We start from the raw sequence: 18,496 nt of genomic DNA, 5'->3' as shown, positions 1-18,496 counted from the left end.
ATCCTTGACCCAGCCTCATAGATAGGTTGAATTTGTTGTTGGTTTACCACCTTCCACACAAACCAACACTCCAAATTCTAATGCTATGCCGATGTACCAAAACTTTATAACGAGTTCATGAGAGCTCTTCTGTGTTTCGTGAGTGAGTAAAAATTACATTATTGCATTTTTTTTACATTACGCTTGTGAAGCCCTAACTTATTTCGCCCTAAATGAGGGAGCAAATACTTACAACATACAATAAATAGTTTGCATTATCGTGGAAACGATTACTTTTTTATCTAAAACATGCAAAAAACTTATCCAAATTCCTTAAATATCACAACGAGTTCAACTTGCAATGATTCTAGAGCCTTTTCATATTTTCGATAAAAGGACAGATTGGATGCGATAAAACCGAGCGTTCCTGATAAGGACTCTCTCAACCGGCTGTATTAAAGGAGAATTTAAGAAGAGTTGTCCTAATAGAAAATCTATGGTGGTTAGCAACAAATATGTCAAATTTTCCAAAATTAAGGTGGCTTAGTGAACCCCCCTTACAGACTATTTTTCCACTTTGCAAAAAGCTGTACCTTAACACAATTTGATAATAAAAATGAGTTTCACCACACCGTTATTGAATTTTATGGGCTTAAAGCTTAAATTAACGGTGGTTTAACAAGTTGTATCGTTGTTATGGTAACCTATTATGCTATGAAGATGACTGCAACTTGTTTAACAATGATTGGGCATTTGTGTGATACCAATATTGAAAACATCACTTGATAAAGAGTGGCAGAACTGATTCATCAAAGTATATAACGACAGTGGAACCCCGCCTTACGGTCACCTCGTTATTACCGCATTCTGAAATCCCAACCTGTATAATCCATTATAATTTTACCCCGTATATACGGCCACTCAAACCAGCTATGTTCAACAGTCCATTGTTAATATTCTACACATTGATACAAGATTCAATTTTTTAATTCCGATGTTTATCAAAGAACAGTTGTTTGGAAGTTCAATTGTGATATATCTGTTAAGACTTCACTCAATTTAGATAAGTCGTGAGGTTTGACCTTACCCCGTTAATATTAATACGGCCACCCCGTTAATAAGGCCAAATGTTTATGGCCCGTTGGTGACCGGATTAACGGGATTTCACTGTACTTAAGATTTTGGTTTCCTTAGGCTAAGTAAACTACTTAACATCTAGATATCCGTGCAGCTGAAAAAAGCAGAAGCTTAACTACAAATATTAAGTTATTTTTTTCCTCCTATATACATTATTTTCCTTGTCGTATCACTAAGACATACAATCTCTGCTGTATCTATCCAGTGCCGTTTTGTTAGTGTTGACAGTGCCTTGCAATGTGCCCATTCAGCAGTAATGCTGTCCTCTGGACATTTAGCGACGCTTGGTACCACCAAAGCCTATATGTACACAACACAAACGAAAGACGTTAACGCTGTCGTTTCTGAAAATTCTGATTGTAACAGTGCGCTAGCTATTGTACCCCACGGGTGCCATTATTTCTCGTCATCTAGAAGACTCGATTGGCGACGCGGTTGCCCAATGGTCAGTCTGCTAAAATCTGTGCTGAATATCATTCTTCTTGAGCACTTGTGTGAAAAAAATAAAAATTTCTATATTCCTCATAGGGATTGAAAATTCCTGAGGGTGAGCAAGCATGAGGCAAGAGGGGCAGAGATCATATGCCAGGCAGTCTCCTCTGTGCGCGGAATGGGCATTATCTGAGATCACACATTGTTGCTCGATTCTCATCAACACCAAAACCTTCCAAATAATTTTTGACCAATTGTCGTTGACAGAAACTTTAAGAAGATTAAAGGCCAGCTTTTGGCACTACTATCTCTGTGATGGTTTGGGTAACCAATATGAAGTATGATTGGCCGATGGTTGCCGTGTCAAATTACTTCCGTTCACGGTGTACAACTTCCGTCCACATTTGTTCCCTCACAAAACCTCATCCATTGGGCTTCACGCATGAATGAGCTAAAAACCATTTTGAGTATCTTTTGCTCTCCTATACAATCTCATCTCTGTAATAGATTGTCATGGCACTAGTCTCACCTGAGGTGGTCCTGGTGCTCGGAGGGGAAGGGCTACCCCTGTAACTGCTGCCTGAGGTCCAACCAGAAGACCAGGTGTTATTGGACCCAAACCAGCTGGATCCACCAGATCCGTACCCAGGCCATCGTCGGTGGTACCTCGGCCCATAGTGACCGTAATCACCGTAATAAGGACTGCGACGACTAGCAGAGTTACAAGACAACAACAACATAACAAAATAAGCAAACTCTTATCAAGGAAGAGTGCGGCGTGAGAGAGTTAAACCCCATATTTCTGATTCCCAAGTTAATCCATGTCAAGTTATTTACTCCCGGCCGCAGAATGTCCCAGAAATAACAATTCGTGTGAACGTGGTTTTGCTCACGTGGACAGCCCAAGAGGCTTAAAATGCATTTTCATCTTACACGAGAACATCTACACGACGCGCGTGGCAACGTTATCCGCGGAAGAACTGGGTACTGTGTCTAATTGCTGCGTTTTCAAATTCCTCCGGCGTAGTGCGCGCGCTACCTGAGTTCGAAATGCAACGATGTTTTTCGTGATGTCACGAGCTCTGTCACGATCACTGTGGTTTGCGAAAAGCGAGGATAACACGCGAGGACAATCAACGCTCCCTTCACTTATATGAGAGATTTTGTGCTGGAACTTGGTCACGTCGCTAACATTGAGGTGCTCTTTACATTCGCATCGATTGTTTCGATAACAAAGAAATCAAAAACTTCGAATGAATGTATCGTGGATTGATCGACGGAAGCGTTATTTAAGCCCCTTGAAAGTATTCTGTTTCTTTGGAAAAGCGAGGCGATTCCTTGAGTCATTTTGATTGTCTAGTTGACGAATAGACAGGTTCACGCTCTTAGTTGCATCATGGGTAATCAGGCAAATTTACAAAGACGCAAAGCTGTAAAACATACGTTTTCTTTATACATGTATTTCCAATCTGATTGCACATTTGGAGGCGAAACACACACTGTAGATGGAGAAACCCCTTTTCTAGGTTTGCCAGTGTTTGACAGTGCCGATCAAGTGATTGTTGTGGGCGAAGGAATTTTTTTACGGTTAAAGCCGAAGAATTGATCAAGTCTTAGCTGCTCAAGCCACAAAAATAACATCTCCGATACTCTGATAAGTAGGCTAATGCCTAACTCAATCGACTCAAAAACGCTAGTAAACGTAGAAAAGGGGTTTCTCTATTTACAGTAAAGGTTCCTTCTCGAAAATGAAGCTCAGAGAGGAAACATGAAGAAAAACGTATCTTTTGCCGCTTTGTTTCTTTACAATCTTGCCCTGACTACCCATGTTGCAACTAAAAGCGTGAATTATCTTTAAATTGAAGGAAGCCTCAAAATAATAGTTTATGAAGATAGAAAACACCAAAGATAAAATAATAAACCATAAAGAAAGAAGGATGGTCCATGATAGAGAAGATAGAAACGGATTACATACAACGAACTTGAAAAATGTAGGCTAAACTTTTCAAGATACGCAAATCGTGACGTAGCTCCTTTAAAATTGCTTGCTACAGTAATGAACTTCTCCTGGCTGAATCCGGGGTGGGGGGACTACCGAAAAATTTGAATTAAAACCCTACAGGAGACCGATCTGTGCGCCACTTGAACTTTATTTGACTCCTAAGAGAATACGGAATAACAATTAGGCTTGATTACCAGTCGCTGTCGAGAAGGGAGCCCAGGCCAGTAGACCGCACTAGAGAGAGCGGTGGAAATTGAGGGTAAATGTGAGCATATTTTATTTGTTATTTCTTCAAGTGCACCCTAGAAGATACTTTGACAGCCAAAAACATTGACGATTCTTCCTTAACAACTAAAGTGTGAACCATAACCCTTGATTTACATCCCTAAGCAAGACGAAAAGTATCCCTGACCTTTTCATATGAGAGTACGTTCCCTGTAATTTAATCAAAAGAAGTTAAGTTTTAATTACCCTGAGTTTCCAAACAGGTATCCCAACAGTCCACCAGTTGCAGCTCCTGAAACACATAAGGAGGATATCATCAACATGTAAAAGAAACGAAAGACGGTGAATGTTTATTGCTAAAACAAAAGCAATTAAGATCGATCAAACTTTCTAATCTAAGTGTAACAAAAAATAAGTAAAAATGAAAGATAAATGTATTTATTTAGTCCCTGTCCTGCAATTTAGGGCAACTGCTTAATTTGATCCACTTTTGATTGACTGACTGACTGACTGACTGACTGACTGACTGACTGACTGACTGACTGACTGACTGACTGACTGACTGACTGACTGAATGACTGACTGACTGATTAATTGATTTTAACAGAAGCTTGCTGTATCGACAGATAGAAGGATACAAACTACTGCAATGAGGAACAAGCTTTTATCTTCAAGCAATGTGACAATTAAAAAGATGTCATTATTGATTTCTTACAGTGAGTCATTGTGAAGAGACATTAGCGGCAGATTTTGGTGTTTTAAAAATGACAAAAAAAAATCACTTGGTTTACCTGACCAAAATCCAGGTCCATTACTGGAACTCGGATAACTTGCATGACTGCTTGAATGTGTTGTATGGTCACCTGATAGAAAAAAAATGTGTGTAATTTAATATTAGTCTGCAAATCAAATGATTATGCGCTACTGAAAATAGTATTTTGCAATAATTATTTCCTTAGAATTATACCATGAAATTATAATTATAAACAGTTTGATTTGAAAAAGTTTGTGCAATTTTTATGCCTATAACTCAAAGCCACAGTAGACAGTAAAGAGGAGTAAAACACAAAAATTTGTAATGGCTAGATTCTGATGCTAGACATGATCGCAATTTATTGTCTTCTCATTTTGTTCTTATGACTACCTCATGTTGCTTGGCAACTCATTAATATTTTCTCGAAGGTGGAAGGATACTGACATAAACTGTTCCTTGTTTCCCTGACATTGTAATCTCCTGACAAAGCCAACTGTATGCATGACTAGCGTACATTATAGTAAAATGATAGCCAATGTTAGCTAGGATCATATTACCTATATGATGCATGCAATGTACAGTAGGTCTATAATGCTAGCCAATACTTTTCAGTTGTACAGATTTCCTTCCTTACCTGGTACAAACTCAGGTCTGAAGCCAGGAGGTGGAGGGCTGGAAAATTGAGTGTGGCCTTGAGAATTATTACTGAAGAAAATGCTTGTTAAAGAAAGTACATGTTGAAAATTTGTGGCATGGTACAAATCACAGCGATCACAAAAATTCTTACTTATATAATAAATGATTCAATGCAAAATTAATTTAAAAGCAAAATCTTAACTTCAAGTAACAATTGAATGATAATAGCATCAAAGTTAAAGACAACATAATTTAGCTATTTCGTTAATATCATTACGTATCCTTAATAATATTGTATAAATGCACTCTTTACAATTTGATTTCCTCATGGAAATCTTCCAAGGATCCTCAAAGATCCTGACCAAGAATCTACTAGGGATCTTCAAAGATTTTTCACTCATGGATTTAATCTTTGCAAAGACCTTCACAAGATCTTTCATTTTTCATTTAAGGAACTTAAGCTTTGCAACATCTTTTAAAGGATTTTTTCCAGGATTCTAGTAATGGTCCTTTATAATCTTTCAGTACTTTACATTAGGTTTTTCGTACAGGACTATACTGCAAATTGTTTTTCACACTGCTTAATGACATCACTGATGATACAAGGATACTGTTCAGCCGGATTATGCGTGAAGCGTTGGTATATGTAATATGCAATCACTGCAATGATTCCCCACATCACAATGGAACTTAACCAGCTCTTGCCAGAATTTCTGCAAAAATATACATTTCATAATTACATGTAAATATTGTATTAATTATAAATAACAGGTAGGCAATTGACTTACAGTGTACACCCACTGGTGTCTATAATAATATTGCAAAGGATTTATACCGGTAATAAATCTAGACAGAAACCTAATAATACAGTCATACCAGGAAAGTTCATTTAACTACATGTAATACTTGAATTTCTATAATTTTAACAGTTATGTTGATTCCACCACTATCAACTTTAATTCAACGAGTCGATCTGTCAATGATTTTAATTACTGAAATTCAGGAAAAACTACCAATTACAATCTGTCGTCCCTGATCCATGACTGCATTAAACCAACTCACTCAGGTCACATGGGTCCAAAGTTCATTATTCAGTCTCCTGAGTGACATCGTGTGATAGTTAGATACAACCTCATAAACAAACCCCAAGTTAGATGACTATCATTGGTGATAATTGCTTGAGTGCAATTGCATTAACAAATGTAAATTTTTTTGTGTTTTTCTTTTTGTTTGTTTGTTTTTTCTTACAACTAAACATTGGTAATTAATCACCCTTGCCAATACATGAAAGTGCATGCAGTGTACATGTATACAATATGCACGTATGTGATCTAAAATATTGAATTATTTCATGTTTTTTCTAACACTCACACCTACATTTAAAGTGTAAAACTGACCTGGTGTAGTAATTATTATGGTAGTGTCCACTGTCTGTGTACCCAGAATGATAGTCATTGTAATGGTGGCCTCCGTGATTGACAGCATCAATTGTGTATTCCAGCTGTAACAAATATTATAATGATCAAGTTTTATTCTTCAAAATGATTTTTCAAACTCATTTATAATTCGTCAAGTTAAAACAAGGGAAATCAGAACCATCATTGTGGTGTTTGGATATCTGATCTAAATTAGCATTCTTTGTTTTTTTTTTTAGTTTTAGATTTTAGTTTGTTTTTTCCATTTTCTACTTAGTTTTAGTTCTGACTGAGAAAATACACCAAACACTCAAGAATACAGAAAGTTTGTAAAAATAGAAAAACAATCTCTGGTTGAAAATTTGTTCAAAACAAGCTTTCGACTACCAGTCTGTAGTCTTTAACGAGTAATGACTACCATTACTTGTTAAAGACTACAGACTGGTAGTCAAAGCTCGTTTTAAACAAATTTTCAACCAGAGTTCGTTTTTCTATTTTTCCAAATGTCTTATCCTGGTTACTCATCTATTTTTAAAAAATACAGAAAGTGTTTCATCCTCTTATCTCCAACCATCTTGTTAGAAAAGTGTGAGTTAAGGCAATAGATTGAAGTTTCTGCCATTTAATCTTTTTCATAGGTCACTTAACTACAAATCACGTACTGCATATTCTAATACATAACATTCAACATTGATGATGTTGTTAACTAGTCTAATTTGTACTGCATTTAATTTACTGTTAGTACATACCCCACAAGAACCTTTCAAGACATATGGGTCATCAGGATAATCATAGCCCTCACAGCTGACAGAAATTTCACCAAACCTGTACCGACTATCCATGTCTGTTTTGCATTCCCACTGCAAACGCAAACAAAACAAATGAAAACTTAGAAAATATATGAACAATCTATTAAATGTATACATGTTACTGTCTAATATAAAAGAAAACGTCAAAATTTCAAACATTATGTAATTTGAGCATTAACAAAGAAGCATTTGAATTTTATGTCTTTGCAGGACCAACATAGACATATAATGAAGCAAATTATATGTATATTGTAAAATGAATAATAAACAGGGTTAAAAATCCTAACTAGGGACAGGTAGGTCAGAGGATTTTCTACCAGTGTGCATGTAGAGCTCTGAGAAACTCAAACTCAGGACTACTGAGAATCTGGTCGGAACACTGTTTTACCTGTTGGGCACAAAAAGTGTCTCACCTGCACCAGGCAACTCATTCACCAGGTGTCACAAGACAATATGTGCCATTATTATATGGCTAGCTCCGTGAGCAGGCAAGATGAATCAAAACCTGCGCTGTGATTGGCTACCCGAGCGGGCAAGATGGAGCTATCTTGCCCACTCGGGACTACCTGCCGTGTCCCGCAAGAAAAGTTTCCCCGAAAGCCATATAACAAATCCTTTATTGACCAAGCTTGTTCGGTCAAGATGGCTGGATATTGGCCTCGTTCTTTTTTTTGCGAGTCTATGGACCTCGACTCCGTCTCAGTCCATAAACACGCAGAAAAAGAACTTGGTCAATATCCCATCATCTTGACCTCACACTTGGTCAATAACCCATACTTACTAAACAGAAGAGATTGCTCTCAAGTTACATGTAAGTACATGTATGGAAAGAAGCCAAAAGAACTTAGTACATTGTATTCTATTTTTTTCCTACTATATATGAAGAAAGAGACTTGTTTTGGCAAGGCAGTATGGTTTTGACTGCTGCTCATGGGAGCCACATGCAGTTTCTAGATCTATATTTACCTGCACATCATATCCATCTGAACCTCGGTTATAACACTGAACAACACTAGGAGTGAAGGCTGAACAACCTGCCGTACCACCAACACACTTTAACTGTGGTACTGGATGGGTACGGCGGGAATTTGTCATTTTTCCATAATGCAATGTAACAACACTAACATCTGTCAGTCGTATTTTGTCATCTCTGCCCCAACCCAAGGCTGCAAATATATGATAATGAGCTTGTAAGTTGCAATCAATATCACATTATTAAGTTATGTCAGCTGAGTTCTTCACAGCTTCTTCAGTGGAGAGCTTATGGTGCCTTATGAGGTGAAAAGGAGAATTTAAAACTCAAGAGACTTCCCAGGATGCTTTCATCCTTGTTTGAAAATCCTTGACTGAAAGCAACTTCAAACTCCAAGACAGACAAAAACACACAAAAACAAGAAAGTTGCCAACTGAAGACTATGCACCAGTGACCATTCCCTCAATTCATCAAGCGTCTTAATCAGCTACTCCCCCATACAGTACAGTACCGCAAAGGCTGCAGGACTGTACAATACCAGATCTACAGGATCTGGGCCTCAAACTCTATTAGCAAATCTTTTGCTGATATCTTGAACTGGGTTACATGAAATAGGGACATCTTTGTCACAAAAAAAAGCAAGCGGGCGATTAAAATGACTGGAGCTAAGAGAAAATAGCAAGCCTTTTCAGTACTTCTGATTAAAACATTAAAAATTCACCTCAGTACATAACCTTACATGTAAGCAGATGTAAGCTTACACACATGTAGCCATGATATGAACGCTAATTCAACTTACAATTTGGACGCTTAAATTAGAAAGCAAAAAACGGGAGTTTCAGCCATACCTGTAGCAATAAACAAACTTCCAAACAAAACAAACGTCCACAAGGTTCCAGAATGAATAAGCAATGCCATCTGTACAATCGAATTCGAGAAAACGAAACTTATCACCAGCAATCGATCTTCACACCTTTCTCTTCGAATCCAACTTGAATTGAGCTAAGTGAACACCACAATAAGCAATGACTGGGCTAAACACACGTTGAAGAAGATTAAAAACAAACGAAGAATACGTCTCAAAACAAGATTGGTTGAGTGGGATATGGAGTCACTTACTTCATTTGTTTTTTAGTTGCATCATTTATGGCCCAAAGGCGACATAAAGGACTGGTACTAGCTGTACCCAGTCTGCGCTCGTCCATTGTGCCAATTTCTCATTTCTCATTTCTTTCACATTCTAGCCTGCGTCGCAGACAGTCTAAACCAACAACATCCTCTTTATTACCCTTTTTTCATTAATTAGTACAGAAATATATAAAATATTGCTAAGAATTAGGGTTCAGGCAACCCGAAATAACCACTAGGTTAAAAATGCCGGGTTGCCAGTAAACCGCCGGATTTTATGACACGTCGACTGACACGTCCAATCTCTTTCCCAGAGTTTTCGTTCCCCTTGACCAGCAGTCGGAAAACGAGAGCTCTGGGAGCAACCATTTTGAAATAACCGAATTCTGGTGATTCTGCTCATCCGGTTTCACTGCGCAGTCTGCATCTATGGCGCATGCCTGAAATGGTTGCTCCCAGAACTCTCGTTTTCCGACCGCTGGTCAAGGGGAACGAAGACTCTGGGAACGAGATTGTGACACGTACGGCTGCAACGCAGGCTATCACATTCCAGTTTCGATTTCTTTTAATTTCATTATGCGTGACTTCAATCATGGCCAGTCAAAGATAACAGCTGTATATTATGTGAAAACGTTTTGGAACAAATTTCGTGAAGTTTATGTAAGGGTTTCGCACAGTCTTGATTATCAGCCGCTGTTCGCATCAAAGTGCTCTATGAGCAAAGCCGTGAATTCCCATCTACAACAACAACAACAACAACAACAACAACATCCTCTTTATTGCCCCTTTTCCATTAATTAATACAGAAATATATAAAATATTACTAAAAATCAGGGTTCTGGCAACCCGAAATAACCACTAGGTTAAAAATGCCGGGTTGCCAGTTTGCAAATTGGTTAGTCAAACTTTGGCCGGACACATACACGTACACATGGACACACATACAAAATATAATATACACCAGAAAGTAAAGAAGAAAAGAAGCTGAAATTACATGCGTAATCTATTACCTTAAATAAAAAAAATATATTTGAACTGAACAATGAAGAATATCAGATAAATAATGGCAAGGCGTTGTAAAAACAGTGATATTATCTTAATGTGAAAAAAAAAAAAAAAAAATAGAATTGACTAGTAGCTTTGGAGAAAGCTCTGTTTCACTTTAACTTTGAATGATGAAATTGGCAAGTGCTTTATATCATAATCAATAGCATTCCATGTCTTAGGGCCCTGAGATCGAATATTAAATTTTCCATAATTTGTTCTTGCTTTGGGAAGATAGTAAGACTGTTTTGCAGAATGCCTGGTATTGTAACTGTGGAACTGTACTCCTATTTTCCAAAACAAATAATTAAATAGGTTTCGTAGTTTATTTTTTTTTATCCGATTCCTGTCTTATTCTCCTCCCCCAGCCGTAAGGATATTAGTTTCCCAATTTTTTTTTTTAAATTATTATTTCCGGCAGAGATCTCTTCTTGTGGCAGACGAAGTTTATAAAGTAACCAACCATTTCTCAGCAAGATCTTTACCCTAAATTTATGGACCGAGTCGCAGTACTATATTGGTATAAATTGTAACTTTCGGTCTTTCTCCATTACACATACTGAAAATGACGAACACACACTGAAACTCCAGTATGAATTGTGAAGTGTCGAACGATGCGTTTATTAACGTTTCTAGTTCATTTAAAGTATCGATAGTTTTATTGGGTCAAAATATATTAACAATATTCGACGCTCAAAATTGCTGTTGCTACTTCAACAGTGTAAATTTGGCAAGGTTTGCAACAGTTTTGTCATGGTCTCAAATTGAATTCTTGCTTAGGTAGAGTCCGAAACAGCTGAGTCCAATAAATTTCAAATGACTCAATCCACAAGGGAGTGTATTCCTATTTCCTCATTTGTTTCCTCCGTGATTTTCCAGGTCTAACGTTTTTCCTCTTTTTACCCTAAACAGAAGAAATAAAAACAGTTAGACTGTACATAGAGAGTTTTTATCATTACTACGAAAACGTTCTAGCTTAATCTGGTGTGTAATGGACTCTGCAAGTGGTTCAAAAACTCCCTCAAATTCACTCAAGGGGCGCTTTTCACTCAACGAAAATTTCGAAAATTTTGAAACGGGAGGGAAGCATGTAGGAAATATCCCGGGACAATTTCCAGAAAATACGAAAACTGTTGAATTTTGAAATGCAATCCACTCACTAGGAAAGACTAGAAATTCCGGGAGAAAATCGTGATATGTTTTATGGGTGAATGTCATGAGTATACCAAGTCATACCTCATCTAATGTTGAACCAAATTTACTTTTCTTGATATGACCTCGTGTGGCTTATGATGTTCACCCCAAAATCAAAAGCAATGGAAATTTCCAGGAAGGAACTTTTATAACTTTGGGTATACCTCACAAAGTTGTTCCTTTTTTCGGAAATTTAGGAAAATTTTTCATTGCCGTGTATTAAAACAGAACATGCCGTTTCATTCGTCAATGAAAATTTCCGAAAATTCAGACCTCAATTTTTGGTTGAATGGAAAGCGACTGCTAGCAAATCTGAGAGAATTAATGTGGTCTTCTCCGCCAATCAAAAACAAAACGAAAATCAATCAACATGTTTTAACTTATACCTCATTTCCGGGTCGTTTGCCACTGGTTGTAAACCCGTTTTTACCTCGAGCTCTGATTGGGTAACTATGATAATTCCTGCTTTTATTTGAAATTACCGACCCGATTACTCGATTACCCGATATGTACTATGCTCGTTCCAATTACTGTGTAAGTTGTCAAGTATAAATTGTGTAGAGTTTGAAAGGTCAACCAGCCTGACAAAAGACTATTTCTTGAACATAGCATGTTAAGCGTCACGTATTAAAGAGAGTGATGCCCCTGAATTTAGTCCATTACAGTAAGTTTTGCCAAACACTTGCTATAAATGAAACTACATTTTAGCCACGAAATTACTTCTATGGATCTAAATGACAAAACCATAGCTTCATTACAAGCTTATGTCTCCCGGGCGTTTTACTTAAAGATGACAAACAAATGACATCAACTTTGAAAACTGTTCAGCCTAACAGTTTTTCAAAGACATATCGCAATTCGTTTCAAGAAATCTTTTTCAATTTTGTCCATCTGGACGAACCTTCTTTTGTGGTAAATGCAACAACTTTTGTTGTGTTATTGAAATGTTCCTTCACTGTTTTAAGTGGCTATTTATATATTTTACTCAATTTGGTGGAAATTTTCTTTTGCCTAAATTTGGCACAGTATCTTTAATGGCACCCGAGAAATGGAAAATCCTAATATTTTTTGGTTTGTAATAGGGCAAGGCTTTTGTGAACAAGCCGGTTCATCCTTTCATTCCACTACAAGACTTCAGCGTAGGTCAGAGGTATGGTCTCGGGTTCCGCATTCTCCGCGATACCTATCGAAAGCCCCGCCCCACCTTGTCTCATAAGGCATCGAGATAAACTAAAGCAAGCCAATGCAAAACAGGATAGTGTTACTTACAACATTCCCTGACTTTGCTCTTGGTGCTTTGCTGTGCTTTGCTGAACTGAAAGAGCTCACGTCTGAGAAGCTTTGCGAAGAATTCCGCTTCATTCCTTTCTTGACTCCTCCAAAACCAAACTTTGCATCCTGTGCAAGAAATAAGGATGCTGATAAGTTCATGTACGTTAAGCCCTCACCCTAAGTTTCAGAGATGTTGTATTATTACTGTTCCTTTGTAAAAAATTTCGATGTGATCTCAATAATCGGGCAGGAATTTTTCATATATGAACACTATAAACCCAGTTACCGGAAGGACAAAAAACACTTTGTGCTCTAATTGATCACAAAAAAGGATTATTTTAAACCAGCATACTCCAAAGCTAAAAGAAACAGCCACTTGACTCTCGGTTTTTTCACTGCGCATTCGATTGGTTCATTACTATTTTGTAGCCATAGTGATTGCTTAGTGTTCTGAGAGCCATTGGAAGAAGTGAAAGACTTATTGAAGTGACATTGAACTAAAAAAAATTGCCATAGCCTTGGTCTATTCCGTTAGTACACTTTGAACATTGTAGCCGTTTTGCAGAAGATGGCTTCATGAAAAATTGTACCAAAATATATAGAGCTCACGTAGAGCCATTCTTCTTTCTCCTTAAATTTCTCCTTAAACACCAGATTTATTGGTACATGGTAACCTTTTTTGCAAAAACCATACCTATAATTGCATTGACGTAATCCTAGCTTCAGATACTAAGCAAGTTCACAATGTTATGGTTCTGGAAAGCTCGATCAGCGACCACGACCTAGTCTACATTACATTAAAACTAAAGAAAGAGCGCTCTAAACCTGTATATATCACTACCAGAAGCTACAAGCATTACAAGGCCGACACATTTCATGATGATATTGCAAAAGCACCGTGGTCAATAGTTGATGTTTTTGATGAGGTCGAGGATAAGCTTCACGTATTCAATCTGCTTTTTTCTTCTATACTCGACGAACACGCTCCGATTAAAACCTTTAAAGTCCGCGGAAAGCCAAATCCATGTGTAACTGATAACATTCGTGCGCTGATGAAAACAAGAGACGATTGGCGCAAAGAAGCAAGAAAACGAAATGATCCTATGGCTTGGACGGCTTACAGAAACTTAAGACAGGAGGTTAAAAGAGAAATTAAAATTGCTGAACGAGAATTCTTCACAGAACAGATTCAAAGAAACCCAGGCAATACAAACAATATTTGGAAAGCAATCCGCCAAATAATTCCTAGAAAATCCAAATCCCAGCGAATCTTCAGCAAGGACAACAAAACTGTTGCAGATGAGTTTAATCGGTTTTTCGTTTCTGTTGGCCAGAGTTCCGTTGAAAAAATCCAGTCATTGGCTAATGAATGCAACATAACACTCAACCGAAATTATTTTGTCCCAAGACAATATCCTTCATGCGAGCAGTTTCATTCGAATACCGTAAGCAGTGGCGAGATTGAACGCATAATATCATCAATGCCATCAAACAAAGCCCCAGGGATCGACAAGATTTCTGTTCGTGTTTTGAAGGACTGCCTAAACCCGATTCTTCCAGTAATTACGTCTATTATCAACACTTCTATTGAAACATGCAAATTTCCTACAGCTTGGAAATTAGCTGAAGTGACACCTCTCCATAAAGGTGGAAACCACGAACTGGCAAATAACAACAGATCAATTTCTCTTCTACCAGTTTTATCAAAAGTGTGTGAAAAGGTCGTACATAATCAATTCACTTCTTACTTGCATTTAAACGACAGGTTAACAAAGACCCAAAGCGGCAACAAAAAATGGCACTCAACCGAAACATCTGTCATAGAAACAACCGACACTATTCTTAAAGCGATAGACCAGAAGATGTTGACTTCGGTAGTGTTCTTAGACATGAGTAAGGCATTCGACAGTGTCAACCACGAAACCCTAATTTTGAAGTTGCGAGATGTAGGCGCCTCAGACCCAGTTATCCAGTGGTTTGGTAGCTACCTTAATGATAGACGACAAGTGGTTCGAATCCATTCAACATTGTCAGAGCCCTTGCCCATAGTCTGTGGCGTTCCGCAGGGAAGTATACTGGGACCACTTTTATTTAGCATTTACACAAATGATCTTTCTTCAGCACCACAGAATTGCAGCGTCCAGAGCTATGTGGACGACACTAAGCTAGTTATATCCTTCAAAATGAAAGATACTGTAAACGCCTTTGCTGACTTAAGAGTTGATTTGCATAGAATAGGCCAATGGTGTTTCAACAACCATTTATTGTTGAACCCAAGCAAAACTAAACTCATGGTGTTTGGCAACAGGCAAATGCATTCCAGACTGGACACTCCCAGCCTCACCTTCATGGGAAGAGAACTCGTACCGGAGCACACCGCTAAAGATCTTGGGGTGATTTTGGACAAGAACCTGACCTATGACGAACACATTACCAAAACTGTCTCCTCCTGTATGTCTTGTCTCGGTCAAATAAGTCGCACAAAGCATGTTTTTGACAAATGCACCCTACTAACTATTATAAATACTTTAGTTTTTAGTAAACTTTTTTATTGTTCGAACGTGTGGGCGAATACATCAAAAAGTAATATAAATAAATTACAAGGTATTCAGAACTTTGCCGCTCGAATTGCGACCAGTACACACAAATATGATCACATCACACCAGTTTTAAAAGAGCTTAAATGGCTACCAGTCGCGACTCAGTTATATTTCAGGAGCGCTATCATGGCCTACAAATGTCTAACATCTCGCGTGCCGGAGTATCTGTCTTCCCAGTTCAGTAAGCGAGGAGAAATAAGCGGACGTGCCACAAGAAGTTCACAAATGCTGAACATTCCTCTTTTTAAGTCTGCCAGTGGTCAGAGAACGTTCTACTACAGAACAGTCAGTATCTGGAACTCCATGGATAGCTCTCTAAAAACTCTCGAGAAAGTATCTGCTTTTAAGTTTTATCTTAAACGTAAACTTATTAAGGATTTTATAGATTCCTAATTCTAGTTAATTAATCTTAATGAATCTTAGAGTTTTTAAGTAGTTTTAAATTATTATTGTATTGTCTTTGAAAAGCCTCTAAAGGGAAAGTCAATAAAGTATGTATGTAAGTATGTATGTATGTATGTATGTATGTATTGTAAATTATTTTCTCTCTCCCGCGTGCACCTATTGATCTTTTTGCCTGGTCGGAGTGTGCATACACAGACATTTGATTCAAGTTCTCAGTCCGTGGGGAGGGGTCTTGTTATACTTGAAATCCAAGGACCTCCTCAGGATCAGGCGATTTACAATTACTTGTTACTAGTCCCTAATCCATGACTCTGCTGTCACTTACCTTCCTTTTTCTCTTTCCGCTTTTTCCACTGCAAACAAAAATAAAATAAACAAACACAAACAATCAATTGACTATTAGAAAATAAAAGAGGCAAACAGACCACAAAGATGCCCTAAATGTGAATCTGCTGTGATATGCACTGCTGTAATATAATGGCAGGCATATCACTAATTAAACAACGCTAAATATCAAGTTCTCTGATATTTGCATATTGAGTCATAAACCTTCTTGACAGCATGCAAAAGAATGTTATTCATACTAGACTGGGAGCTCATCACTAGGAGCGTGCAACTATCCCATAATCTCGGCACAGTGTTTCCACAGATCAACCTATTTTTAGTTTCAATTTATGAGAATTAAGAACCCCCGTTGGAACCTCAGTGACCAATCGCAAGTACAGTTTTAAGTTTTAACTGACACCATCATTTCACTAGAAGATTAACAAGAAAAACAAAATCTTTTTTCTTACTGATGCACGCTCATGTAAACTGGAACTAATCTATTTCACGGGAAAAGAAGCCTAAAAATAGGCCGGTCTGTAAAAATGCTGTGACAGGCTCAGTATGGGAGTTGCATGCTCCTAGTGATGGGCTCCTGACCAGACTCATGAGGTTGCCCAGGTAATTTATCCAGAGTCCAGTAACTGTATCTATTTACCAATGCGTGGTTAGCACTGAATTAATTCACAGGAAAAAGGTGTCACTGTCATTACTGAGGTTCCAGTTGGCAGTTTCAAAAAATTTAATAACATCATTGCTGCAGAAGAAGCAGTAGCTGAATAAGCCTCTTCTACAATGTAGGTGGTCAGTTAGTTGGGGTGCAGCATGGAAAATGCCGAGCAAAAAAAGGAGAGAGGGGTTTGGTGAAATGAGCTGCACTCTTCACTATTTGTTCTCTCACTGTTTATCCCACTGCACCACAACTAACTGGATAAGTGAGATAGGCTACAGCTGAAAGTGACTAATACACTTTTAACCAATCAGAATTTCCCAGACCAGGATTCAGCAACATGCGTATAAGCAATGTGGACCACAGTTTAAATGATGTAATAAAAATCTATAAACAATCCTAAATAGTTGGTGTAACAAGTGCCAGATGATGACATTTCCTGTTTTTGGTCTCCAAGTTGCTAGGCAACTGGTTGCACCCTGAAAGGGCGGGATCTTTTGAAATAATCTCCAGTGCACAACGTAACAAGTGCTGTACAGAAGGCTTGCCAAAATTGGCACTTGTTCTTGACTGATTGAAGCCATGCTGTATTGCTAGTGCTACAGGCTGTGTAACATATAAGGAGTAATTTTAATAGATTTTGTTTACTAGAATACACTACTGCTATAGGTAAAGAAAGAAAGATAGAGACACAAATTACCGTTTAATGACTTTTCCCTTGTTGCTGGTCGAGGAGCCTTTCTCAGCCTGTATTTGAAATTCATCTTCACCTCCAGTTAATGTTGCTGAACTTAATGGAGTTTTCTTACCTCCTTAAAAAAATACAGTGCATTTGATTGCATTTAAGGAAACACACATGTACACTGCTACACAAAAAATAAAGACATATAAAATAAGGGACAGAGAACAATACATACAGCTGTTTGTTGTCCTTAAGTGGGTAAAACTCACATGGGATAGGTAAAAGTGATGCACATGTACAAGGTACATGTAGTATTGATTAAATGGAGAGAGATTGTTGTTGTATTTATGTCCCATGGGACATGAAGAGGATTCAGTCAGTAAGTCCACATATATTTGTCCATCTGTCTGTCTGTATGTCCATCTGTTCGTTGGTCTCTTCGTTGGTCTGTTCATCCATCTGTCTGGCAGTCAGTGTCTCAAAGAGTCAGTACCCCAGCCATTTTTTCCCAAATATGAAGGTAAGGCTCAACTCACTTTTCTTATAGCTTTTTACAGCTTCCATCATCTCTCTCTTTTCTTTCTGCCTCTTTTGTAAGACCTCTTGCTGAACCTACAAGTAGTTAAAGAAGGTTCCACATTCTTAGATGCCCTCGATCTTCAACTAAATGTACCTCAAGACACTGACTGCTTTAAAGTGGGAAGTAAAATATGAGGCCTTACTGCTTTAACTTAATTAAGGGTCATGCAAGAGAACACTTTCATCCGTTTTTAGCAACTTAGTTGTACTTACACATTGTACAACTTACTACAAAT

At 37.9% G+C, this 18,496-nt stretch overlaps 2 protein-coding genes across 2 annotated transcripts in view; both read right to left on the bottom strand.

The window, feature by feature from the left end:
- Positions 1-1,245: 1,245 nt before the first annotated feature.
- On the bottom strand, positions 1,246-9,441 carry LOC110044466 (store-operated calcium entry-associated regulatory factor-like). The gene is made up of 10 exons (XM_089286576.1): positions 9,211-9,441; positions 8,356-8,555; positions 7,330-7,440; positions 6,563-6,666; positions 5,777-5,878; positions 5,164-5,234; positions 4,567-4,638; positions 4,022-4,067; positions 2,078-2,259; positions 1,246-1,416 (listed from the first exon to the last, which is right to left on the bottom strand). Exons 1-10 carry the CDS (start codon positions 9,278-9,280, stop codon positions 1,391-1,393), a joined length of 984 nt encoding a protein of 327 aa, XP_089142702.1. The 5' UTR covers positions 9,281-9,441; the 3' UTR covers positions 1,246-1,390.
- Positions 9,442-11,127: 1,686 nt separating this feature from the next.
- The window catches only part of LOC110044465 (putative rRNA-processing protein EBP2), a 10,988-nt gene continuing 3,619 nt past the window's right edge, over positions 11,128-18,496 (bottom strand). Inside the window, exons 6-10 of the mRNA XM_089286573.1 lie at positions 18,218-18,293; positions 17,700-17,811; positions 16,331-16,358; positions 12,998-13,126; positions 11,128-11,438 (exon numbers count right to left, since the gene is read on the bottom strand). Coding sequence (XP_089142699.1) covers positions 11,379-11,438; positions 12,998-13,126; positions 16,331-16,358; positions 17,700-17,811; positions 18,218-18,293 — 405 coding nt within the window. The 3' untranslated portion in view covers positions 11,128-11,378. The remainder of the gene's footprint in view (positions 11,439-12,997; positions 13,127-16,330; positions 16,359-17,699; positions 17,812-18,217; positions 18,294-18,496) is intronic.

The sequence above is a fragment of the Orbicella faveolata genome, unplaced genomic scaffold (assembly GCF_042242905.1).
Source record: "Orbicella faveolata isolate gen_17 unplaced genomic scaffold, um_ofav_v1 contig_14, whole genome shotgun sequence".
Taxonomy (NCBI): Eukaryota; Metazoa; Cnidaria; class Anthozoa; order Scleractinia; family Merulinidae; genus Orbicella; species Orbicella faveolata.
This window is presented reverse-complemented; position numbering and strand designations above follow the sequence as displayed.